The 27426-nt window shown below is 38.7% G+C and overlaps 1 protein-coding gene and 1 long non-coding RNA gene across 7 annotated transcripts in view; one reads left to right on the forward strand and one right to left on the reverse strand.

Moving 5' to 3' along the window:
* Nucleotides 1-27426, forward strand: part of LOC131280434 (uncharacterized) — a 172860-nt gene that overhangs the window by 23020 nt on the left and 122414 nt on the right. The gene's annotated exons all lie outside the window — the stretch shown is intronic.
* COL10A1 (collagen type X alpha 1 chain) overlaps nucleotides 712-27426 on the reverse strand; it is a 161305-nt gene continuing 134590 nt past the window's right edge. Inside the window, exons 1-3 of one of the 3 annotated variants that reach the window (XM_058307314.2) lie at nucleotides 7773-9163; nucleotides 7047-7212; nucleotides 712-3906 (exon numbers count right to left, since the gene is read on the reverse strand). In XM_058307314.2, the coding sequence (XP_058163297.1) occupies nucleotides 2018-3906; nucleotides 7047-7197 (2040 nt within the window). In that variant the 5' untranslated portion in view covers nucleotides 7198-7212; nucleotides 7773-9163 and the 3' untranslated portion in view covers nucleotides 712-2017. Of the gene's footprint in view, nucleotides 3907-7046; nucleotides 7538-7772; nucleotides 9164-27426 lie in introns of those variants that run through there. The other 2 variants (XM_071218635.1, XM_058307313.1) reach the window with 2 other exon arrangements.

The following is a 27426-nucleotide window of genomic DNA, read 5'->3' on the forward strand; positions in this document are numbered from 1 at the left end:
TTATTAGCAGGTAGGGAAAGTGGCAGGTGGAAATGCCCTTCTTATTGCTTAAGGAACAGGACTGGCCCACCCAGAATGGGGACAGAAATATCCCCAGCCCTGAACATGTTTCCATTCATGGGTTTGCTTGAATTACACTGAGGTTTTACTTCTAAGGAGTAAACAGATGCCCGTATAGTATGTTACCCTGGTGACCTGAACAAGACTGTCCTCATTCAGCCAGCAGGCTGACGAATGCTCAAGAGCAGTGTTTTTCAGCTTAGAAAAATGTTTCCTTTGGATTGACATCAAAAACTGCTTGCCTTCCTTTAATATAAGTCAAGCCATCAAACTAATTTTAAATGTTATAGCTCATATCATGTCAAGGCAATGGTAACTGCAGAATGTTAGTTCAAACTACCTGTATCTCTGCCACATTCTCTCCTGGGAGAAAAAAACTGCTTGGGGTGATCATCTTTTCTATGCCCGGTCCTCGGCCTATGACCTGGCCCCTAGGTCCTGCGTGGGGACGGGTACCTTTCCCAGTCCACACGGAGTGCTTGGGTATGTGGGGAAGCCTGTCCTCAAAAGCAGGACACAGCCAGGACAATGGTAAGAGCCACCCGCCACTTGGTATTACCTTCATAACAGCTTTGTAAAATGAAAAGCCTTTATTTAAAAGAATAGTTGAGAATAGCAAATAGCCCGTTTCAAATAAATGCAGCATAAATATATATTTATGTACTTTATTGGATTGTAAAGAAAAGTAGGTAAAACATTTTGTGCTTTGATAAGTGAGGCACAGCTTTTAAAATTTTAAACAGCAATATAAAAATACAGTACAGAGTATAAATAAATAATGTGTTTTCACTTCTAGTCCAAATTTGAAACCCCTGATGTTAGTTATAATTTCACTGGCATAGGAGACATAATACAGTTGCTCATATTTTGTAAACCCAGAAAGTCATATTAAATAAGACTCATAAGGAATTAAAGAAATTGAATCAGTCAGATTTTCTGTAGTAATTTGCTTTTCTACAGTACTCACATCTGTATTAAGTGTGTTAAATAAATAACAATAGGTCAGACAACTATTTCCAGGTTGTGAACACTATGTAGAATACTTCTCTGAGATCACAGAGAAATTTGAAGGATTCATGACTAAAGCACCTTGAATTTCAGATTAATTTTAAAATGTATTTTGCTTTTTCAGTGAAAGCTTTTATATATATACACGTATATATATATATGCACCTGTATATTTGAATAGATCTTGATGAAAGGGTCCTACAAGCCTTGTCGTAATACACCATCAGAAATACCTTAGGATATACAGTGTCTTTTAAATTTGAATACTCAAGTAGTTAAATCCTTGTAAGTGTCATAAAGTTATATGATACGTCTTGAATGTTTCCCAAAAGTTCTCATAGTAATTCTTAAAAACAGGCTTATTTTAAAGGAAAATGCCAAGTTTCTGAAATTGAACTTAATATAATTTAGAGCAGGGGTGCTTAACAAGGGGTCCATGAACTTGAATTGCAATTCAAAAAAACATTCTTGTAGGGATCTGTTGGTGCAAGTGTAATATATTTAGTAAATAATACACAGTCTAGTGTGGACTTAGTAAAGGATCCGTGGTTTTCACTTGCCTGGCAAGGGGTCCATGGAACAAAAAAGGTTAAGAACCTCTGATTTAGAGTTGTATTTCTGTTTATTTGTGTGTAATTTTTTTTTTTTTAAGTTAGCAGGTCTTTTATGGTATAATCTTTAGATACTGAGGGAATTCACAGAAAACTTTAAAGGTTCTTAAGAGTGCTCTCTAGAAATTTGAGGGGATCTTTACATATTGCTTACCAGTGCTGCCCATTTTTTTCAGGGGGAAAATTTGTCAGTCTGAAAGTTCGAGTCAGTATTTTATAAAATTAAATTAAATTACTCACATTTTTTTAGCCTACCTCCGAATGCATTTTGTGGGGTGGGGTGGAGCCAGGGAATGCCTTTTCAAGCAGAAGATTTAGATCAGCCTGGTAGAACAGGCTCACATGGGAGCCACTAAGAATCCTGAGAACGAGGAGTGGACGTACTCGGAGGAGTACAGACCACTGGACTCGGCGTTGGGCAGCTGGAGCCACACCTGGTCGTTCTCTGCGAGCTCAATTACGGCGCTCCCTGAAGCTTGATCCAGGTAGCCTTTGGCATATTCATCGTAGGTGTACATTACTGGGGTGCCATTCTTATAGAGGCCCACCCAGACATGGATCCCCTTCACATGCACGTGGTAGGAGAAATAGTATATTCCCGGTATCCTGCAGGTAAAGATGCCGGTTCTTGGCTCATAATGCTGTTGCCTGTTATACAAAATCTTATCAAATGGGATGGGAGCGCCTATTGCTGGGTAAGCTTTGGAGAGAATAACCGTAAACGCAGACAAGGGCATTCCTGTTACACCCTGGTTAGCACTAACAAGAGGCGTCCCGGAGAGCCTGGGCATTTGTCCTGCCTTTATAAAGCCCTCGGGCAGGACCGCCTGGCCTGGGGGACCCGGAGGGCCCGGCGGCCCTGGGAGGCCAGGCTCTCCAGCATGGCCTCTTGGCCCTGGTGGCCCTGGTGGTCCGGTCGGTCCATTGAGTCCCTTTATTGCTATGCCGGCTGGGCCAGGAGGACCTGGATTTCCTGGATCCCCTTTAGATCCAGGGAATCCTGGGATGCCTGGTGGCCCAATGGGGCCTCTGGTACCTGGAATTCCAGGGGTACCTCTGGGGCCGGGCTCACCATTCTGTCCAGGCAGTCCCTTAGCTCCTGCTGGACCCACGGGGCCTGGGACACCAGGAGACCCTACAACTCCGGGATCACCTTTTGGGCCTGGTAACCCGGGGCTACCCTTAGAACCGTTGAGGCCTGGTTCTCCTGCATATCCTGGTTTTCCATCTAACCCAGGTGAGCCCCTTTCTCCCTTAGCCCCAGGGAATCCTGCAGACCCGACTGGCCCTGTCTCACCTTTAGGGCCTGGGATACCGTGGTTGCCTGGGATGCCTTTTGGTCCTTGGGGTCCCATAAGTCCAGGGGGTCCTGTCAGGCCTGGCTCCCCGGGATGCCCTGCTGGGCCTTGCTCCCCTTTGGCTCCTGGTCTCCCTGGAAGGCCGACCGGGCCTCTTTGTCCTTTCAGGCCTGGCAAGCCTGGTTTCCCATAGCCAGGAGCCCCTGGGGACCCAGCTGCCCCTGGCGCCCCGGGGTGACCCTTTGTTCCTGGAATCCCTGGCTGGCCTGGGGCTCCGGCGGCTCCCGGCTTCCCAGCGCCTTCTGGTCCTTGTCTCCCAGGAGGCCCTTGGGGACCTGGAGGGCCGCTAGCTCCCCTTTCCCCTGGAAAGCCTCGATCGCCTTTGGTGCCTGGCTGCCCTGGAAACCCATTTTCACCTCTTTTTCCTACTCCAGGAGGGCCAGGGGGTCCCATGGGACCCTGAGGGCCTGGAAGGCCCCTCTCGCCTGGGTGGCCAGGAGCACCATATCCTGTTTCCCCCTTCTGTCCGCTCACACCCGGGGCTCCTGGGGCACCCTTTTCTCCAGGAAAGCCCCTGGGTCCAGTGGCTCCTGTAGGTCCCTGTTGTCCAGGTTTTCCTGAAACAGAAATTCCAGCTGGGCCGGGGATTCCGGGTGGCCCTGCTGGGCCCCGTGGGCCTGGTAAGCCAGCTGGGCCGGCATCTCCCTTTGGTCCATAGGGGCCTCTTTCCCCCGGTTTTCCTGGGAGTCCTGGCAAACCGGGCTTCCCAGTGGCAGACGGTCCCGGTGGGCCCGGCAACCCCGGCTCCCCTTGGGGTCCAGGGCTCCCGAAGCCAGGTTTTCCTGGTGGTCCGGAGGGACCTGGTTGCCCTCGAGGTCCAGTGGGGCCTGGTGGTCCCGGAATACCTTGCTGTCCTCTTACCGGTATCCCTAAAAGACACAGCCAGAGAGGGATGGTTAGTAACATTAAGGATAGTCATTACTTCTCTGTCAGTGGGACAGGACATTGCAGTGGCATTCAGCCCATTCAGCAGTCTGTGGGCAGGCCAGTGTTAAATGATTTTTGGACAGATAAAGTTTATATTGCTTTTAAAACACTGCTAGAGAACATGGCCTCAGAGGACCACAGCTACCCTAGTACTTTCATGACACCCTGATGACCTATTAAAACATGCTGGGATTGAAGAATTCATCCAGAATAAGGGCAATGAAGGTGGAGTTATCACCTAGAAAGACCTAGAAAGGAAGGAAAAAAGGCATTTGACAGTAAAGGGAGAAAAAGACAAGCGCAGAATAAGTAGGAAAATGTTTTAAGAACTGTAACAGTTTTCCCTCACAAAAACTATCCAGATCAAGAAGATGTGTTAATATATAGGAATAGTTTCTATAAATTAATATTTTCTTATATTCTTTTCCCTAGATATCATTTTCTGATCTCAGGTAAGTAAAGCACCATGTATTTAAATGTTTGTAAATTGAAATGAAACTCCAGTTAGTACAAAATATAAAGACACCTAAGTCTAAAATGATTATTTTTCTAATTCAGCACATCTGTATTAATGATTTCTCTCTTCATTTTATCACCAAATGATTTTTCAAATTTCAGGATCATCTCTAGCCAAGACAGTAACATTAGCAACCATTTCTTACAGGCCAGTCAATTCATATGAAAGGTTTTTTCTGTTGTTTTTTTGTTTTGAATATTGGAATACAAGAGTGTACCAACAACTAATAGTAAAAGGAACTATACCATAAAATATATTTTCAAAGGCAATTCTCAGTTCATTTCCATTCTTCTATTGTAGTTCCCATTTAGTCTGTTTTATTTTTAAATTCATAAAAGATTTAATTAAATACAGGAAGAGTATACCAATCATCTTTTTACACCATAGTTGTGGCTCAAAAGTCATTGCTATGAGTCATTTTTAGGTTTCTGATTAAGCTATTTAACATATATTAACACATCTTCTTGACTGACTTTAGTGTACACATAAGATCTGTCTTTTAGGTAGAACTGAATGTTGAAATATGGCAAATAAAATAGATCAATAAATAAGGGATTTCTTACTGGTTTGGAATGAAAGAGCAAATTTTTTAAAATGCAAACTATGTTAGACTGGGATTTACTTCACAATCTTAGAAAGGATCATATGCTAGGAAATCTGATAGGATCATCTGATATGAAATTTATTTACTTGTTAGAGAGGAAAAACAAGTCTTATTGCAGACAACTGCAGTGAACACATGCTGGAAGCTAGACCTCCACCAACAGGTGAGCTCTAGCACTTGGTGTATTGTCCTGATGTGTCTTTAACCTCTCAGTGTAAGAAAGAATGCGACTTCTTTTGAATCCTTGAAGGGCACCCTCTGTTTGTATCCTGCCATCTGCTCAAGATTAGGGTAACATCATTCGTAAGAAAGATGACTACCCACTAGAGAAGTTTCTTAAGTGTCCACGAATTGGAGTAGTGGCTGCTTCTGTCTAAATCTAACCCCCATGTCCGCCCACCAGCTGCGGAATAGTCTGCAGAGTTACTCTCTTGTAGTCTGTGTTAAACACCTGTTTCTGTGAATTACATAGGAACCTCTTTGTATTTCTTTTATCAACTTAATGTATAAATCTCTCTTCATTAGAGTAAATAATGCCTGCCAGTGGATGATAATGTATTTGATTTTCCATCCAGCATTATCCAGTAAAGACTAAGATGGCTTTAATGATTAAAATAGAGCTTCTAAACTTTGTCATTTGATAACACATACACATTTTTATTTATTTTGCAAAAATAACCAAGATGATGCAGTATATAAAGATGGGGCAACAGAGAGAAATATTTGTAACCTTTAATTCAAGACTATTAAGATCTTGGTAAGCTACAGAAAGTGTTTGTGATCATAGAGATTATTGAATGCAATGGTGCTTATAATAACATTTCAAACTGCATTTGTTGCTTCATGTAAAGTAACAGATTTATCTTTTATTCTTCCTTAAATTCTATTTATTGATATTTTCAGTTGTGCAACAGTATGTTTTGTGCATCTGTGCATTTATTTTTAAATATTAAGCTTTTTTAAAACATTTTACCTTTCACCTTCTTAAAAAGACAGTCCTTTAAGTTTAATTTGCCCAAAATGGTGGCTTCCAAAAGCACAATATTTAAGGTTTATAGCAACTTTTTATTAGTTTTATTTACAGGATAAAATATATAACTATAATGAAAAAATAGTACAGAAAGGAAATTTGAATCCTGTCAGATGCTATTAAAGGAATTAGTGGATAAGAGACCTAACAGTTATCCTTCTTGGAGAATCTGTGAGCATTTGTCATACATTATCTCAGTACTCTGCACAGTAATTGAGAAAGCTGGATAGGTGAAGATTCAGGAAGAAAGTTAACACTTATGCAAGGCTACACCATCACCACTGGTAGTAGCAATAGTGGTAGAAGTACTAGTAGCTGAATGGTAGTAATAGCTAACAGTTATGCCCTTTATAAATATTAACTCACTTAAGTAATCACTAAACTGTAGAAAAATTGTGCAAGTAAATATGAAAATTGCTTCTTTGCTGAGTAAATTTATTATTAGGGGCATGAGGTTTTACTTGATAATTAAGTCTCCATTATGTGTAAATTTGTTGCTGGTTGAATAGGTTTTGAAAGTAAATATGATTTAAGTGTTTAGCTATATAAACATGCTACTCTCTTTGTACATTTGGCAGTTTTTAATTAAAAACATTTTAAGCTTGATTAATTTTGATTGGATTAATACTTCTTGATTATGGGCAGCTATTTTTGCAAAAGCAACATTTGAGGAGAAAAATCTCTATACCTACATCCTTAATTTTCTTTAGATATATTTTTCTACTACATTTTATTGTTTAAGGTATATTAAAGTTCTTAATAGAACTGCTTTTTCCACAATTTATTCTGTTTTAGTAATTTGGGCTAATCCAGGAGTTTAAAAATAATTGAACACCAAAGAAAGTTAAAAGCATCTTGTTTAAGAGATCATTAATACTGTAGAAAGCAACAGCCAACTACTTCATGGAGCAAAATGAGTAATCGAGTTTACCTTTACTCTTTATGGTGTAGGGAATGAAGAACTGGGTGTTGGAGTTGGGTAGTGGGCCTTTTATGCCTGTGGGTGTTTGGTATCGCTCAGCATAAAATCCATGAACCAAGTTCAAGGATACTAGCAGCAGAAGGGCTATTTGTGGCAGCATGTTCTCAGGTGGATTCTGAAAAACAAGAAATAATAATTTCATACAGCTTTGCTATTGACCAATATTCTTTTTCTAATGTTGCACAGATAAATTCTTTTTTTTTCAGATAAATTCTTTATACAGTTATCTTCTTTTTTTACACTAGCCTGTATATTTTGAATATATTTCATAAATTAGTGAGTTTTAATTTTCCAGTTCTATGAATATGTCTTAGTTGTTTTTGGACTCCACATTCAAATAATCAAATAAAAATCATGTGATTTATTAAAAAAAACGCATCATCATTTGATGTCTGTATTAAATAGTTCAGTATCTTTGACATAGACTGAAATATCCAATAGTTCCATAATACACTTAAATTCATATCAGAGCCTGTTTTTATAGATATGGTTATATTAGTACTGTATGATTAAATTGATACATATTAAATCTGAGTGCATTTTTGGTGGGAGGAGCCCTTTTTGAAAATCACACACTCACACACACACACACACACACACACGGTAATTTGTTGAAGCGTGTTTCCAAGCAAGCTGACATGGAAGTCACACTGTGGCATCAGAACATAGACTTACCGGAGTGCTGGGAGTTCCAGGAGATGATTTCCTGGCAGCTTTCTGAAGCTTCCTCTGACCAGGTGAACAGTGGAGAAGATGCCCTCTCCAGAGCTGCCCTGAGGTATTTATACTGTTTTCCCTTACTGCATGAGGCTACCCTGAATTTAAGCTCCTCCCCGTCAGAGGTGGTGAGCACTAATTATGGTGGAAAGTTCTATTGGGCAGGCATACAAGATCAGGTTGGGCTGTTTTTCCTTATTTTCTAATAGAAAAATAAACTCATTGTCTCAAATATATATATTAATAGTTTTAGCCATGTGCCATCTTTTCCTGTGATATTATTTTAAAAGTCATTTGGTAAATGTTTAAGTTGGTTCATGATGGAATGATGATACCCCTTTTTATTCTTGGAAAACACATCCTTCTATTATTAGGTTGAAAATATTTGGTAATATATAAATGTAAGAGAAGAATTTTTTTGAAGGGTTAGGGATTTAAACCATCATCTAAAGTCTTCAGTTACTACATGAAGCCATAAAGGTGTCAGTTAGTATTTCTAGATTGTATGAAAATAGCTTACCAATTTTAACTTATTTTTAGACTTGAGAGAAAGAAACAAAATAGTAAAAATGTAGTTATGCTTATGTATTTCAGTATTTTAGTATAAGCCTTAGAAGTTAAAAGAGAAAATTTAAATATAATAGCATATTAAATACTTCACATTTTTACATATTAAATACTTTTAACTTTCCAGACAGAAGCAAGACATTTGATAGTAGAGATGGAAGTAAAATTACCCTGAAGGATTTTGATTCTTTATTCACAGCACTGCTTTATTATTGCTCAATTTTCTATTTTACTTTCAGAGTTGCAGCTAAGTTTGCCCAATAAAACCCCCATAACTTGATAATGTGATATTATTTTTATTTAAATAAGGTTGCTATGTTTGTTTCAAAACAAACATTTTCTTTAAAATTTGCTTTCAGCCTTTTAAAATATCATTGGCTTGGGGGAGTGAATGTGGCTCAAGCAGTAGAGCACCCACCTCCCACATGGGAGGTCCCATGTTCAGTTGCCAGTGCCTCCTGAAAAAAACAAAAACAAACAAACAAGGAAAACAAACAATAAAACCAACTCAGGGAAGCCAGTGTAGCTGAGTGGTTGAGTGCCAGTTTCCCATATATGAGGTCCCAGGTTCAATCTCCAGCCCTAGGTACCTCAAAAAATAAAAAAAGAAATCATTGGCTTACCTTGCAGTTTCCTTCATGGGTCTTGAATCAATCAAATTAGAACCGTTTTTCCCCCAAAGATGAAAGTTGAGCATTATCATTGTCACTTTCATTGGTTAGTATTGTCTCCTACAATAATAGGAAACTCTTAAAATCAGTTTTAAAGATAAATAGAATCTAATAAAGATAAGAAGTTTAGAGCCCAAAATTTGTATCTTATTTAACTTCATCATTTTAGATCTAAATCAAATAGACTGCACAGGTGAGGTAAGTGAAAAGGAGAATTTGCACTTATTTGTTTATAATTGAGATTGATACCATGTTAGATATCATTAATGTGAAAGTTCAGTAGAATAAATAATTTGTTAATTTTTGGGTACTTCAGTTATTTTCAGTTTTTTACCTTACTCTCTGTAGTCTGTTTGTTCAGTGACACAATGAGAAAGTTGGACTTAGTGGTTTCTAAACTCCTCCCAGCTTTAAAATTAGGTTATTCTAGATTATTCTTGTGCTTGAGGTATTCTGCCCCTCCCCATGTACAGACAGTGGGCTTGGCTCCTTTTTAGTACTTGATATGTTTCAGTGTAGTTCTTTTTTGTGAGTAAAAATTCTTAAAGATTAAAAAATCCATACTGAGGTTGTATGCCTTCATTTTTGGCTATGTAAACAGATGTGGGTATTTGCCATTCTTTATTCCCCTCTAACTTTAAAAAATGTGGTGTCTTTATTGGATAAGCCTTGGACATTCATTTTTACAAATAGTCTACTTATTTCAGCACAAGCAATCTGACTACTGTTTGCTTTGTTAGTCATATGAGAAGCACTGTCTTGTCCAAAATAGACTATAGAATCAGAATATTTGCTAGCCACACCCAACCCAATTTTGTATTTAAAACTATTTTTATTCTGGATATGTACATGTAGCTGTTTAAAGTGACTAGTCTGTGGGTTTAGGTGAAAACCCATTCCACTTAAAACAGAACCATGTCCTATAAACCCAGAAAGTAAATTGAGTGATTTTTTTTTTTTAATATCAATTATGAGTGATGTGTTTCACACATCTAGCGATTAACTACTTCTAAGCTCCCCTATTCATTTTCACTTCCTTGGGCCATTCATTAATTCACCCAATATTTCTTGAGTACCCCTCAAGTGTCAGGCATGGAGTTAAATGCCCTTCCCTGAAGGTGTTTGTTCACTGGGTCATGACCTTTTCCCACTCAGGTAGCCCTGAGGGATACAGTATAACCCCCTCAGTACTGGGGGGTTCATTAAGATAGTGGAAGTTCAGGGACTATATTTTGAAAAAGCTCCTTAGGTGACTATGACGTGCTTCTAAGTTGAGAACCACCAGTCTAATACCAGTGTTCTATCACCAGCTAGTTAAATTAGTTATGTCATTTTTGTTCTTTTTGTTCATATGGTTTTTTTAACTTTGTCATAGAAATGTTTAGTCTTATATAGGAATAGAGATAATAGTTACAATGAATGCCTGTGTACCTATCACCCAGTTTAAACTATTCTCAGCAATTTCTCAACCAGTTCTTTGTCACTACCTCATATATTTGAAACAAAGCTTATTTTTATAGTAATTCACTTATAAATATTTCAGTATCTGTCTTTAGAAGATAAGGATTCCTTTTTCTTTAAAAAATATCTTCTTCATACCTAAAATATAAACCATTCTAATACCATCAAATGCTGAAGTTAGTAGTATCACATTTCCCCAATTATTTTATGTATGTATATGCATGCACCCACATATACATATATACATATGTATGTGTGCCTTATATGCATATATAGACACCCAAACATATATGCACTCATATCTTGTATACATTCCATACACAAGTTTTTTATTGATTGATTTTATCATTTGCTTGGATTAGGTTCACACACTGCAATTGATTAAAATGTCTCCTTGGTCCCTGTAATCTAGGTTTCTCATCCATGTCTCTTTTTTCCTCTTGTAATTTAGTTGTTGAAAAGCTAAGTCATCTATGCTGTATAATTTTCTACAATCTATATTTTGTCATTTACCTTGCTCTTCTCTAAATTAGTAGTTTGGCCTAGAGGTTTTCTCTGATTCAGGTTTGAAGTACACACACAGGCACACACACGTGGATACTTTTTCGGCAAGAATACATCATGGGTATGGTGTATTTCATCAGGGGGCCCTTCATTGCTGGTTGTGTCTTCCTGTGACGCTATAGGGCATTGATGGCTTCGATTTATTATTTCCTTGGAGGTTGTAAAATGGCCATATCCTAACTCTATCATTCTTCCTTCATTTATTTGGCTGGGATGCTTCCATGAAGAGAAACATCCCTTCATCATCTATTTGGTTACCCTGAAATATGATTTGTATAGAAAAATCAGAATAGATGCCTTATTTGTTTGTTTAAAACAATAAGCATCCTCTAGAAGTGGCCCAGTAAGTTTATGCATCACTATAAATTGATTAATTTAAACATATTTTGTATTTTCAATACACAGCTGTTATTATTCTTTATATTGCTCAAATTGTTTCCCCATCTTTTATTAATACCAGCGGGAGCCTCTTCTAGTTGACTCCTGAGTCCTTTCGACATGATCCCAGTAGTAGGCCCTGCTTGCCTGCCGGCCTTTCTCCCTCCCTGTAAGCAGACATTCCTTTTTGTGGCAAACAGAAGTTAGACACTGCAGTATGGTTGTCTCAGTCCCAGGTGTACACTTGCTTTTGGGTTGTTCATTGTTCCTAGGCTTTTTCAGTGGGAAAAGCTAGGAAATACATTTTTAATTAAATATAAAGTACATCATGCCTTCATACTGATACATCCAGTTCATATTCGGAATTGCAGGGTGTGAAATGACTTTGAACATATCTGTTGTGCCTTACACCCACACTGAAAGTCCTGATTCTCACAAGAGTAACGTAATTATTCATCTCTGTTTTACAATACTCAGTTTCTCAGAGTAACAGTCCAACATTCACAACACAATATTGAAAACAGTTCAGGATTATGTTTGCAATTCTTCTGGTGTTCCCACCAGGGCTGCATAGTCAAGTCCCATGCTCTAAAGTCATTTGAAACAGCTCCTTTCAGTGGAGTAATGCCCACTCCGTTCACCGTTAGGTTTGTGTGTTTCGTTTCGATTTCAGTATTTAGGAATTGCTCTTTTTACCTTTAATTTTGTTTTATACTTTATGTAAAATATTTGCATGTTTTCTGTAGTGTGTTGGTGTATGTTTACTAGCTTGGGGGTAGGCAGATGTGTTTGCTGACTTTCACGGTATAAATACTCTCGCCATGGCCCATTTCAAGTTACTAAGGTAAACACATTCAACTTGCAAAACTTCTGAGCATTTAACAAGAGCTAGTATGAGTCATCGGCAGCACAGCACACCTTGCCTATTTCCAAACTAATATTTACAAAACAAGGAATATTCAGAGAAGTCTAGCCTTTATCGCTGACCTATCTATCCTGTGTTTTAGCCTCTTTCTCTAAATAAACTTTTGTAAAATACTTGTTTAGCCTCCTATTATTTTTCAATATATATACTCATTTATATCCCTTTCTAATTACTTAGATACATGGCATCATGATATATGCACATTATTTTACCTTTTATTCATGTATCATTTTATCTTGGAGATCACTGAATAACATTGTGTAAAGATGCACCACTTTTCTTTCACAGTTGCATAGAACTACTAAATCGTATGGATCTACCAGGTTTTTTCAACCATTTCTCTATGATGGGCATTTGTGGTATTTCCTGTCTTTTGCTAGTACAAATAGTTCTGCAGTGGATAAACTTGTACATATGTATTTTTTGCCCGAATATTTTTGGGACAGATTCTAGGAGCAGGGTTCATGGGTCAAAGGGTAAATGCATATGTAAGTTTGCTAAATATTAAGTTCCCCTCCATAGGTATTGTATTGTTTTGCATTTTCACGAGCACTGCATGGGAGTGCCTGTTTCCCTACGGTCTCATGTTGTTGAAATTTTAGATTTTTGCCCATCTTAGAGGTGACAACTGGAAACTCAGTCTAGTTTCAATTTTCATTCTTCATACTAGGAGGGCTTCTTTTCATTTATTTAAGACCATATCTTTGACCTACTTTTCTTAACAAGTGTTCAAAGCAGAGTATAAAGCTCTTTGTATAGTTTGTACATACTTTTCCCAGTTTATCATTTGTCTTTTAGTTGGCATATGAGATTTGTAACATGCACATTTTTCTTTTAAGTTACATAAATTCTTGATCCAGAATATTTTTGTTCTTTCATAGACTCAGAGCTGTAAGGGGCATGAAAGGTTATCTAGATGAATCGTTTCATTCTTCAGATGAGGAAACTAGTTTCTCTGTATGCATGTCTTCTGTCCTAATGTTTAATTAAGTTAAATTTCTGAAGTTCTGAAGTTCTATCAGTGAGAGTGCCCAGTGAGGGAAAACATCAATGCCGAAGCGAATATGTTCGTGCCCTAACCCAAGCAGAATATTGATTTTCCTATTCTTCTAATCCTTCATCGTCTTAGCAGTGGAAATGGGAAAAGTACCCAGAAATGTAGGAAGTACCCTTGGAGACCCACAGCTTCCACATCACCTAGCTGTACTCCATTCTTCTTGAAAAATTTTAAAAAGAACATTCAGAGGTGCTATTACAGAACCCAGAGCTAAAAATAATCTATTTGTGTAAATAGTCTACTGTGGTTTAGTGGTTAGATAGCTGCTGAGGGCTTGAGAGGAGAAATTCATGCATAAAAACAGGTGTTGATGTAAAGTCCTGGAATTTCAGGCCAGGTCAAGTAAAACTGAGCCATTTTTAAAGTCTGAACAGGGGTTTTATATTCTATTTTCTGTTACACATACATTTTACAAAAAGAGCTCATCGGTTTGTGCCCCAGGTACTTAACAATATCACTTTCTTTCCACAGTAACCTGGCTGAGTTTTTAAAAACAGAGCTTTCTGACACCTTGTTCTAAGATTTTCAAAGATCTTGACCACCCAACAGGTTCTTGGTCATCCATACATGATCCTGCTCAAATTTGTGAGTTCACCTTTCACAGGCAGTCTCCACTAAGTCACAAAGGAGATCAAGTATTAATTGGGGGAACTTAGTGGGTGACACTCTTTAGTTTTGAATCTCTTTGCTCCAGCTTGTCATCGTGCTTCAGAACAACCCAGACTATCACCAGCTCTAGACTGAGGACCCCATAGGATCCAAAGCAGGGTCTGTGGTGGTACCTTTGAGACTGCCGCTTGCACAGCTATTTAACTTACTCATTTTAACATTAAAATTCATACTAGCATTTTAAGTAATTCTGTGCCCTTAGCCTGTCTAACCTGTAGTCAAATAAATTTTACCTGGTCAGCAGACCCTTACATCTGACCAGGGACAGATGCTAAATGACTGCTCTTCCCACCATCTCTGGCTTCTTCCTCTTTTCCATCCATTAACCTGAGAAGGTTGTTCAGCTTTGGTTTCCTCATTGGCAAAATCTCTAAATGTCTGCTTACTTTCAGATGTTAAAGGTAATTACTACTTAGAAAAAAATGTAGGAAAAGAAAAATTGTAGAAAATAAAATAATTTATATACCATAGAGTTTAATGATGATTACTTTTGGTGGTTTTCCCCATCCAATGACCTTGTTGGAGCTAAAATTGTATCAATTATCTCTGATCACTTTTGAGTCAAAATAACATTTGCCACTTCTGAGACCAAGAAGGCTAAGACGTAGACCTGCTACAGTCTTCTCCTATCTCCTCTGACTTATTTTTTAGGGAACTTGGAGGGGAAATAAGATACATGCAAAGTGGTAGAACAGTGCCTAGGACTGTTCAATAAACATGGATAATGATGAGGATTGTGTCAAAAAAGTGAACAGCCATCTCTGACATTACACTTGAATCTCCTTAAGGTATCAGTCTCTTCACATGTTTGCTGGACTGTTGCTGAGCCCTTTCTGAGCTCTAGTTGCTAAATTGGATGCTGAGGACATAGAGCAGAAGCTGATTCCTCTGTGGATGATCTATACTCATGGGTGCAGACACCAAACACAGCCTCTGAAGGCCTTTGCTCTGGCTTCCTTAGTGCCTGCAAGAATCCATCTTCCAAATCCTGAAATGATGCTCTCTCATCACACTGTATTCTCTTTCATGAATGTAACTCATGGACTGTCAGTTATCAGTCATCAAAACTCTGCTGTGCACAAATAGTATCTGGTACTAAGCATCAACCCATAAATATTTGCTGAATGAAGGAACTAAGAGCTCTGCGAGGCCAGATTCAATTTTTTTGGAGTGTGGGTGATTTGCCTCAAGCTTGTGGGTACCTGAGGGTGGGGGCCCTTTGCACAGTCCTGGTTTGGATCTGGGTCTTTTTTAGCCAGTGTCCTACCTTCAATAATTGACTTTTCCCCCAAGGATATAGCATCAACAACTGTTTCCCAAAGCAGTTTTCCCAAAAGAGAGTAACTGTGGCAGCTGTTCTGGTGAATGTGTACCTTAAAGTGTTCTGTGGGCTCACTGCATAGAGCTTCAGATTAAGATTTTCTGAAGAGAGTGTTTGTCACAGGAGCCATGTTAGGGGAGTATAGGTATAGAGGGGCAGGGGGCAACATGGGGGCTGAGATGGAGAGAGAGAAAAAAAGAAGAGCCCAGACTCTTGAGAATTTAAGGTGATTTCGCCAAGCTGAACTATACAGTAGCAGAGCTATGAATAAATGGCTGTGCATCATTTCCTCAAATCTCTTCACCCATCCATATGTCATTTACTTGCTGATTCATCAGTCCTCAATGTATTAAACACTTCTTATACACTAGGAAATAACTTGGGCTCGTAGATTGCCGACAGCGTTTATTGAGGGTTTCCCTGCTCAAACTACCTATTAGCATACTTCTTTCTGGAATGGAAATAGATGAGCTTTGAAGGGGGAAAATGCTTTTACCAGGAAAGTGTGCATCAGATATTTTAGAACATGTTCATAAGGTGAGAAACTTGAGAACTGCATTCAGTGTCACTAAAAGATGAATATTACAGCTACAAGATGATGTTAATCTTGGTACCAGAAACTGATTTTTCAGTATATTCTGTAGGCAACAATGGCACAGTCCTGGTTTCTACCTGTTATTTAGCAAAGCTTTGTTTGGGCAGAATTATTGTTGTTGTTGAATGTACCATTCCAGGAGTTATTAAGTGAGACAATTTATGTTACCAAAAGTATTTTCCATAAATTATGTTGAATATTTTCTCTAGTGTCATTACATTTTAGTTCAATCGAGAATTATTTTTTTAGCTTCTGGTATGCTTGGGGCACTACCCTAGGCTGTAGTGCAGTGTACCCATGCCTGGTGATGTTTACACAGAGAGTCTTGTTTACTGAGCCAAGATGCCATTCACAAAATGAAGGTATGCTATATATACAATTTGCATGGAGAACCAGGTATCTTCTTAGAGCTGTGAAAATCCAGTAGAAACCACCCAGCTGACTAATCAACATATTTTAAGCTCTTATGTGCTAGGTACAGATTTTAGAAATTTACATATATTGTTTCACTTACTCTTCCTAGTAACCCCATAATGTAGGTTTTATTATTATGCATATCTGTAAAGATGATGAAATTGAGGCCCAGAGAGGTTAAGATTCCTGACCAAAGACATACAGTAGATGGAGTAAAGTTACTGCTTTCAAAGGATACTTTTCTTGAGGATTTATGAGGGACCCAGTATAATTGTATGTATATCAGTGTTTAATAAGGAATCACTGTGTTATATTTTCCTTGTCAAGGATTTGTGTGAAAGGGGAGCCTAGAGTTGAACATAATCCCATTAAACTTACATTCCAAATCATCATCTCAAGGTTGTCGAAACTGTTTTCATTCTTTACCTTTGAATGAGCTATATTGTTTCATTTCTAAAATGTGATAATTCAGAATGTGCTACTTAAAAAAGAAGCTAATTGAAAAGCAAATGGTTCTAATATTGATATGTTTGTTTTTACGCAGAGAAGTGTCCAATATACTTATTTTAAAGCACATCTTGGCCTCTTACAATGGTTGAAAGGCAGGATGACATTACCAAACAATCTCAGTGCTTTGGAAGACATTGGAATTACAGTCATACCTTGGTACTTGACAACTTTGAAACTCATCAAATTTGATACTTGACTCATTTTGACACGAAAACTTTGTCCTGGTACTCGTCATTTCTTTGGTACTCAGTGCGCAAGCTAGAACTTGTCAGTGTCGGTTGCCTCCTGACTCACTACCCTTCCAGCCAAAACAAAAGGTCTGCATTAGTCACATGGTACCTTTTGCCCTGTACACATCCCATTGCCATCTTAGCTTCTACGGTCAGTTTTTGCATTTTTACATTTTTTTTCCCCATCATGGGTCCTAAGAAAATGAGCAATAATCGTGTTGAGCAGAAAAGAAAATTACTTTGCACCACCATTCAGCAAAATAAATAAATAGTTAAACATGAGAGTGGTATTTGCATTACTGATCTTGTTAGGGAATATGGTATGCCTAGAACAACTGTCTCCACCATCATTAGGAATAAAGAAGAGAGTTTTTAAAAAGGCTGATGTTGTGAAAGGAGTTAAAGCAGTAACAAAGCAGTGTTCCCAAGCACTCGTGGAAGTTGAAAAGCTGTGATTAATTTGGGTAAACAAGCAGTTAGCGGGCGACAGTGTGCTGGAAGCCATGATATGTGAAAAAGGGAAAGTGTTGGCTGCCAATCTTTTGAAAAACAAACTGGGACCAAGTGATGAGGGTGTTGAAGTTTTTAAGGCCAGCCTGGCTGATTTGATGATTTTAAAAAGAAGACCTGCGTCCATAGTGTTGTGAGGCATGGCGAGGAAGCTAGTGCTAATAAAAGGTGATTGATGAATTTGTCATTGAATTTCAACATTACATAGAGACTAAGGTTCCCCCACCACCACCACCACCAAGTTTTTAACTCTAATGAGACCTGAGCTTTTTGGGGAAAAAATGCTAAGTAGAACCTACATCACAAAAGTGGAGACGGCATTACCAGGCCACAGACCAATGAAGGACAGGCTTACTCTACTGTTGTGTGGGAATGCTAGCGAGGACTTAAAACTCAGACCTCTGCTAGTCTATCATAGTGAAAACCTGCAAGGTTTCAAGAAGCATAATGTCATAAAAAGCAAACTCCATGTGATGTAGAGGGCAAACCGCAAAGCTTGGGTCATAATGCAATTTTTCACTGAGTAGATAAATGAAATGTTTGGTTCCTCAGTGAAAAAATAATTGCTGGAGTAAGATTTGCCTCCAAAATCTCTCCTACTTTTGGACAGTGCGCCTGCCCACCCTCCAGGCTTGCAGGATGACTTACTGGAGGAGTTCAGCTTCATCATTGTAGGATTCCTACCCCGCGCCCCCCGCCCAACACTACTCCTCTCATCCAGCCCATGGATGGACCAACTAGTCATTTTAAACTTCAAAAAGTTGTACAACAAGGTGCTTTTCCAGAGGTGCTTTGAGATCACCTCGGACACCCAGTTGACCCTCACAGAATTCTGGAAGGAGCATTTTAGTATCCTGCACTGCCTTAACCTTATTGATAAGGCCTGGAACAAAGTCGCTTATGGGACAATGAATTCAGCATGGAAGAATTTGTGTTCAGAAGCTGTGACTCAGAGAGACTTTGAAGGGTTTGAGGCTGACTACAAGCCTGCATGTACAGAGGGTACAGTTGTGTGGAATATTGTGTCTTTAGGCCAGTCCAGTGATCTGGAGGTCAGCGCTACTGATGTTGAGGAGTTAGTGGAGGAACATCGTGAAGAGCTCTGGCACTGAGGAGCTGCAGGAACTACAGAAGCAGCAGCAACAAGAGGTGGCTGGACAGATTTCTTCAGGTGAGGAGGAGATAAGGGAGGATGTCCCCAGTTCCTTGATAAAAGAAACTGCAAAATGGGCAGAAGTTCAAAACTTTGTGGAGAAGGACCATCCGGACAAAGTTCTGACAAGCAGAAATGTGAATTTATTGAATGACCAAACAATTTCACACTTTCGAGGAACTGTGAAAAGAAGATAGAAGCAGTCCTCTTTGGATAAGTTTTAGTGAAGGTAACAAAAAGTGTGTCAGAGCCTGTGGTGCAAGTTGAAAAAAGGCAGAAAAGAGAAAGAATATCTGAAGTGCAAGTGCCCGATGTTCTATTGTAGGGGCCTTTCCTTCCAAGCAGCGCTCCATGTAACCTGTCCTCCTCATCACTCTCCTCCCACCATCCCATTAGGCCATGGACTCTTCTCAGTACAGGTAAAACGAGGTTTTTTATTTTATTTAACCTAAGTATTTATTAATTTTTAGGTTTATTTCTCATGGAAAGTAATGATATACAAGCCTGTGTTTTTACATATTGCCTTAAAAATGTGCATTGTCTTTGGTTTGGGAACACATTAAATTTACTTACATTATTCCTTATGGGAAAAATTTGTTTGGTACCTTTTTGGTTACTTGTCACTCCTCCCAGAACCAATTAACAGCAGGTACCAAGGTACTACTGTAGTACTACTGTTTTAAACCCAGCAATGGATTAACTTTAGTAAAAGTTATGAAGGTATTTGTTCTAATAAAAAGAGATCCCATTTCAGAAACCTCATATGGTTCTCAACTTTAGGGAGTTTGATAGAAAAAAGAGTTTTATATGAACTGACTTATAATTTGAATTCTCTTGCCAGTATACCCTAGTTTACCTTTCACCTACCTCTTCAAATGCAGGTTTCTTTAGATTTAATACATTCAAAATAACTTTGAACTAATGATTAATCTAATTCTTATTTTTAGTTAATTCCTCAATTAGAAAAATTATTTCTGAATTGTCAGATATAAAGAACTTAAATATCATGTAATTGCATTGGTTCCAGAAACCTTAAAATACATTTTAAATTTAATGCTATCCTATTTTGAACCTAGACTACCATGGTTATCAAAGAATTTTTCTCCGAGTTTAGATGAATTAAACATTTTGCATATATAGAGTTTAATTGACATAACACTACTTCTTAATCATTAGTTCATGGCACTTTCACTATTTTTACTTTAGTACATACATAATTTCTGAGTGAAGCTGATGAAACAGCATTAGAATCTATGCCTGATTTTGCAAAGAACACTAATTTACATATACTAAGGAGATCACATTTATCATTTCATTCTTAGATCTTCAAATTTATATAGAATTTTATCTTTAGTTAAAACTTTTAAAAAAAGGTCATCTCCCAAAGAGAAAAAGAAAAAAACTTATCTAAAATTGACAAAATGACAGAGATTAAAAATGATAGAGGATTGCTCATGATTACAACTATGATGCTGATAGCATAAGAGTAGATATTTAGATTCCATTTTGCCTGTCCTGCTTTTGGTTTGATTTCACCAAAAACCTTGATTTCACATGTTGGCAAATGTTAGTTTTTAATTGCCTCATTAGTTTTGTGAACAGTAGGATTGGTATAATTTCAGCAAAGTAAAACTTCTAAAGATTAATTTAATGAAAGGCATTTTGATCATTGTGACTAATAAATAGTACTATTACAAAATAGTAGTATTTTGATATTATAAATAGTGCGGCCATAAACCAGATGTAAGAAGAAATTGTTTGGCAGAAATTTTAGTGGGAGAATTTAGGGGAAAAGTGTTAAGAATATTGAAGACTGGGACTTGACCAATATTTTTTTTTGGTGGGGGAGCTCTCAGTCTAACAATTTGTGGGTAATTAGCACAAAGGATCAAGATTGTTTTACTTAGTACAAATGTTGATTAAACTCTCATGATGCTAGTTGTTTGGATAATGCAATTTAAAAGTGAACTCCAAACTTATACTGAGATAATTGTAATTAAAATCCATCTATTCTTAGATCTAATATAACCCTCAGATGTTTTTTTAATTTTTAAAATTTTTCTTTATTAGAGAAGTTATGGGTTTACAGAACAATTATGCATAAAATATAGAATTTCCATACACTACCCTACCACCAACACCTTGCATTGGTGAGGAACATTTGTCACAATTGGTAAAACACATTTTTATAATTGTACTATTAATTACAGTCCATTTTTTAATTAGGGTACACTCTTCATGTGATTTTTGTTGTTAAATTTTTGTTCTGTTACCATATATAAAATCAAGATTTTCACCCCAAAAAAGTGAGAGGTGACTTCTGGGAAGATGGAGGATTAAAGAGACACAGGACTTACTTCTCTCCCAGAAAAATAGCTAGAGAACAGGCAGAAACATCCTGGAAAAAATGTTTTAGGGTTTAGAGCACCAGGGGATGGCTTGACACTGCCCAGAAGAGAGAGGGGCAAAGGAAAACAATCTTGACAGGAAAACTCTGTGAGTATAAGCTGCAATTGCAGCTACCATCACCCATCCCTCCACCCTCAGAGCAGACAGCTTTGAATTCTCCAGCCTCTGACTGGTGGCCATCGACATAGGGGACTGTATGGGTCCACCTCTCTGGGAAAGCGGGGAGAAAGGAACACAGCCTAAGGCAAATTTCACTTTTGGCCAGCAATTTGGTGTGCTGTGTCCCATAAGCCCTTCCAGGCCAGGCGGGGCCACACCACTGTTCGCCCCTGGGAACCATCAAAGGGCGAAAGAGATCCAACTCTCACAAACTCCCTCCCTGCTGACTGGGACCAGTTGTTGGGGTTGCAGAGGGGAGTGGAATTCTTTCCTACCTGGGAAGATGGAGAGGGCTGCTGGCAAAGTTGAACAGCCTCTGAAATAGTTTGGTTTTCAAGGCTCTGAATAGCCTTACGGCAGGATCCTCTGTCACACTGTGGTTGTAGCAAACACATTCTGAGCAGGGTTTGGACTGAGAGGCTGCCAAAGAGCACCATCTGCTGGCAGACCAAGGAAGTGCATGTGAGGAAATTTAAAGCAATAAGAGACTTTTTCAGACCTTCATAGCTCCCTTCCCTTGGAAGGGGGTCTGCAACCCATTATTGGGTCCATGGCTCAGATTTGAGTGATTTAGGGATAATCCTAAAATGCTAGAAAAAGTTGAACCAAGAATCAAAGAATGGCAGAAACACACAGCCTCATGCTACTAAATCCCTATGCAAGAGAGAGAAATTTAGTATCAGAATAACTTCACCATCATAGTCAATGCCTAGACATTAGCAAAAAGTATATGCCATTCTAAGAAAATGGAAGATATGGGCCAAGGAAAGGAATATATTAAAGCCCCAGAGGAGGCACAGGATCTAAGACACATAATCAACAAGGTTCATACAAATATGCTAAATCAAATCAATGAGTTGAAAGGCAGTGTATTAGACAAAGAGGTGCTGATGCAAAATACCAGAAATTGGTTGTTTTTATAAAGGGTATTTATTTGGGGTAGGAGCTTACTGAAACCAGGCCATAAAGCATAAGTTACTTCCCTCACTAAAGTCTATTTCCACGTGCTGGAGCAAGATGACTGCCAACGTCTGCGAGGGTTCAGGCTTCCTGGGTTCCTCTGGACTCAGCTCCTCTGTTTTCTCCACAAGGTCAGCTGTAGACTATCAGGTGAACAGCTCTATCTCTCTCCCTGGGGTTTCTGCCATGTCAAAGGAGCCATCTCTATTCCTCTGTGTTCCTCTCCTGGCTCAGGCCCTCTCTTTCTGGGGCTTACTTCTCTTTCCTCTGCATGCTGACTTCCTGGAGCTACAGCTTAAGACTTCAGCACCATTCTCCAACATCAAAACTCCAATATCAGAAACCCTCAACTCTGTCCTTTGCCATGCCTTTTATCTGTGAGTCCCTACCCTTTGGTGGTGGGGGGACTCAATGCCCTAATGATGTGGCCCAATCAAAGCCCTAATCATAACTTAATTATGCCCAGGTACAGACCAGATTACAAACATAATCCAATATCTATTTTTGGAATTCATAACCATATCAAACTGCTACAGGCAGTATGGCTAAAGAGGTAAAGGACATCAAGAGGACACTGGACAAGCACAAAGAAAATTTGAAAACCTGAATAGAAAAATAACAATCTGGGAATGAAAGACACTGTAGATGAAATTAAAAGACACATTAGAGGCATACCACAGTAGCTTCAAAATGAAAGAATAAGTGATGCAGAAGACAAAACAACTGAAATTGAAGAAGGAGAAGAACAGAAAAAAAAAGAATGGAAAAATTTGAGCAGGGGCTCAGAGAGTTCAATGATAACAGGAAGAGCAACAACATATGTGTCATGGTAGTCCCAGAAGAAGAGAAGGGAAAAGGGCAGAAAGAATACTTGAGGAAATTATGGCTGAAAATTTCCCAACTCTTATGAAAGAAATGAATTTTTATGTCCAAGCACAGCATGCCCCAATAAGAAAAATCTGAATAGACCTACTCCAAGGCACATATTACTCAGAACACAAATGCCAAAGATAAAGAGAAAATTCTGAGAGCAGCAAAGGAGAAGCAAACCATCACGTACAAGGGATGCCCAGTAAGACTTAGAGTGGATTTCTCTTAAGAAACCATGTAAGCGAGAGGACAGTGGTATGATATAATTGGGATTCTGAAAGATAAGAGTTGCCAGCTGAGAATTCTTTACCAGCAAAATTGTCCTTCAACTATGAAGATGAGTTTAAAATATTTGCAAGTAAACAGAAACTAAGAGACTTTGTTAAAAAAAAAAAAAGAGTCCAGTTTTGCAGGAGGCATTAAAGGGACCCTTACAGCTTGAAAGAAAAAGGAGAGAGAGGCTTGGAGAAGGGCATAGAAGGGAAAACTAGCAAAAAGGATACCCAAAAAAGTAAAAAGACAGACAAAAATAAGATGTGGCATATGAAGACCAAAAAATAAAATGGTGGAAGTAAATAATTCATTTACAGTAATATCACTGAATGTGAATGGGATTAAACTACAAGTCTTACATTAGATCCAAGGATACAAATTGGCTGAAAGTGAAAGGTCAAAGAAAGATATCCTATGAAAATAGTAAACAAAAACTAGCAGGGGTATCTGTACTGATGTTGGACAAAAAAACTTTAATGCAAAAAAGTTTTGAGATTCAGAAGGCCTTAATAAAAACGACAATCCGCCAAGAAGAAATAAAATACGTAAATATCTCTGCAGCTAATCAGGGTGCCCCAAAATACATGAAGGAGGAAATAGATATTTCTACAGTAATATCTGGAGACTTCAACACACCACTTACAGCATTAGATAGAACAACTAGACAGAAGATCAATGAGGAAACAAAGAACCAAAACAATATGATAAGCAAGCTAGACCTAACAGACATAAACAGAATGTTGCATCCCAAATCAGGGAGTCCTTTAAGAAGATCAATAAAATTGGCAAACCCCTAGCTAGACACAAAGGAAAAAAGAGAGAAGATGCAAATAAACAAAATCAGAAATGAAAGGGGGAATGTTACAGCTGACTCCACAGAAATAAAAAGGATCATAAGAGGGTATTATGAGAAACTGTATGCCAACAAACCAGGCAGCTTAGATGAAATGGACAAATTCCTAGAAACACACAGCCTACATTGACTCTACAAAAAATACAAGAATTTAACAAGCCACTCACATTTAAAGAGATAGAATCAGTCATCAAAAATCACCCAATACAAAAAAGTCCAGGACCAGGTGACTTCAAAGGTGAATTCTACCAAGTATTTCATGAAGAATTAACACCAATCCTTTATAAACTCTTCTGAAAAATTGAAGAGGAGGGAAAATTACCCAACATGTTTTACAAACATCACCCTAATACCAAAGCCAGATAAAGATAACTACAAGAAAAGAAAATTACAGACCAATTTCTCTAAGAACAGAGATGCAAGAATCCCTACCAAAATACTTGCAAAGAGAATCTAACATCATATCAAAAGAATTATATACCAGCATCAAGTGGGATTTATTCCTGGTTTGCAAGAATGGTTCAACACAAGAAAATCAATTAATGTAATACACCATATTAGCAAGTTGAAGGAAAAAAACCTACATGATCATCTTGATTAATGCAGAAAAGATAGTCGACAAAAACCAGAATCCTTTCTTGATAAAAAAAAAACACTTCAAAAGATAGGAATAGAAGGAAAGTTCCTTAATACAATAAAGGAAATATATGAAAAACCAACAGCCAACATCATACTCAGTAGGCAGAGGTTGAAAGTGTTCTCTCTAAGATCAGGAACAAGACAAGGATGCCCACTGTCAGCACCATTTTTCAATACTGTACTAGAAGTTTAGCTAGAGCAATTATATAAGAAAAAAAAGAAAGGTATCCAAAAAGTAAAAGAGGAAGTAAAACCCTCACTATTTGCAGATGACTTGATCCTATATTTAGAAAATTCTGAAATGTCAATGACAAAGCTACTTGAGCTAACAAACAAGTTCAGCAAAGTGGCAGAATACAAGATCAATATGCAGGCAGCAGACTTGACCCAGTGGTTAGGACGTCCGTCTACCACATAGGAGGTCTGCAGTTCAAATCCCGGGCCTCCTTGACCCATGTGGAGCTGACCCATCCGCAGTGCTGATGCATGCAAGGAGTGCCGTGCCACGCAGCGGTGTGCCCCGCGTAGGGGAGCCCCACGTGCAAGGAGCGTGCCCTGCAAGGAGACCCAGCGCCAGGAGTGCACCCCAGAAGGAGAGCCACCCAGTGCAAAAGAAAGTGCAGCCTGCCCAGGAATGGTGCCGCATACACGGAGAGCTGACACAACAAAAAGAAACACAGATTCCCGTGCCGCTGATAACAACAGAAGCGGACAAAGAAGACGCAGCAAATAGACACAGAGAACAGACAACCGGGGAGGGGGCGAAGGGGAGAGAAATAAATAAATCTTTAAAAAAAAAAAGATCAATATGAAAAAATCAGTAATGTTCCTGTGTATTAATATTGAACAATATGAGGAGAAAAACAGGGAAAAAATTCCATTTACAGCAGCAACAAAAAGACTAGAATACAGAAGAATCGATTTAATGAACAAATGGAAAGATATTCCATGTTCACGGATTGGAAGACTAAACAGTGAAGATGCCAAACCTATCCAAACCTATTTATAGGTTCAATGCGATACCAATCAAAATTCCAACAGCCTACTTTACAGAAGTAGAAGAGGCAGTTATTAAATTTATTTGGGAGGGAAAGGCACCCAAATAGTGAAAAACATCTTAAAAAGAAGAGCAATGTGGGAGGGCTCTCACTGCCTGACTTTGAAACATATTACAAAGCTACAGGGGTCAAAACGCATGGTATTGGCATAAAGAGAGATACATTGATCAGTGGAATAGAATTAAGAGTCCAGAAAAAGACCCTCACCTCTATGGCAGACTGGTTTTTGACAAATCTACCAAGTCCATATTACTGGAAGAAAAACAGTCTCTTCAGCAAATGATGCTGGGAGAACTAGATATCCATAATCAAAAGAGGACCCCTATCTCATGCCCTATACAAGAATCAACTCAAGGGAAGTGGATGTGGCTCAAGTGATAGGGCCTCCACCTACCATATGGGAGGACCCAGGTTCAATGCCTGGGGCCTCCTGGTGAAAAAGAAGAAGAGAAAGCATGCCTGCGCAGCGAGCCAGTGCCCATGTGGAAAGCTGAGTGCCTGCATGGTGAGCCAAGTGCCCACGCAGTGAACTGAGTGCCCGTGCAGCAAGCACAGTGTTCATGTGAGTGCCCATCTGGCGAGCCAGTGACCACGCAGTGAGCCAATGCTTGCTGGTGAGCCAAGGGTCTGTGCAGCAAAGCCAAGTGCACACACAGTGAGTTAGGGCCCACACAAGGAGTCACTCAGCAAGATGATGACACAACAAAAGAGAGATGAAGGGAAGAGTCAAGGTGAAACACAGCAGACACCAGGAACTGAGGTGGCACAATTGACAGAGAACCTTTCTCCACATCAGAGGTCCCCAGAATTGAATCCCAGTGAATCCTAGAGGAGAAAGACAAGAAGAGGAGACAAGAAGAGAAATAGTTGTAGAAGATCACACAGCATATGGACAGACAGCAGGGTGGGGAGAGGGAGCGGAAGGGAAAAAAGAAGAATCAACTCAAAATAGATCAAAGACCTAAATATAAAAGCCAGGACCATAAAACTACCAGAATAAAATGTAGGAAAACATCTTCAGATCTTCTGGTAGGTGGTAGTTTCTTGGACCTCACATCCAAAGCATGAGCAATAAAAAAAAAAAAAACATAAATAGGACCTTCCAAAAATTAAACACTTTTTGCATCTCAAAGGACTTTGTCAAAAGAGTGAAAAGGCAGCCGACACATTGGGAGAAAATATTTGGAAATCACATATCTGATAAGGGTTTAAAATCCATGACATACAAAGAGAAGCTACTACTCAACAATAAAAAAGACAAATGACCCAATTAAAAAGTTTTTAAAAGACTTTGTCCGAGGTCTTTGTCCAAAGAAGAAACACATATGGTGAAAAAAACACATAAAAAATTTTTAAACATCATTAA

The sequence above is a fragment of the Dasypus novemcinctus genome, chromosome 11, assembly GCF_030445035.2.
Source record: "Dasypus novemcinctus isolate mDasNov1 chromosome 11, mDasNov1.1.hap2, whole genome shotgun sequence".
Taxonomy (NCBI): Eukaryota; Metazoa; Chordata; class Mammalia; order Cingulata; family Dasypodidae; genus Dasypus; species Dasypus novemcinctus.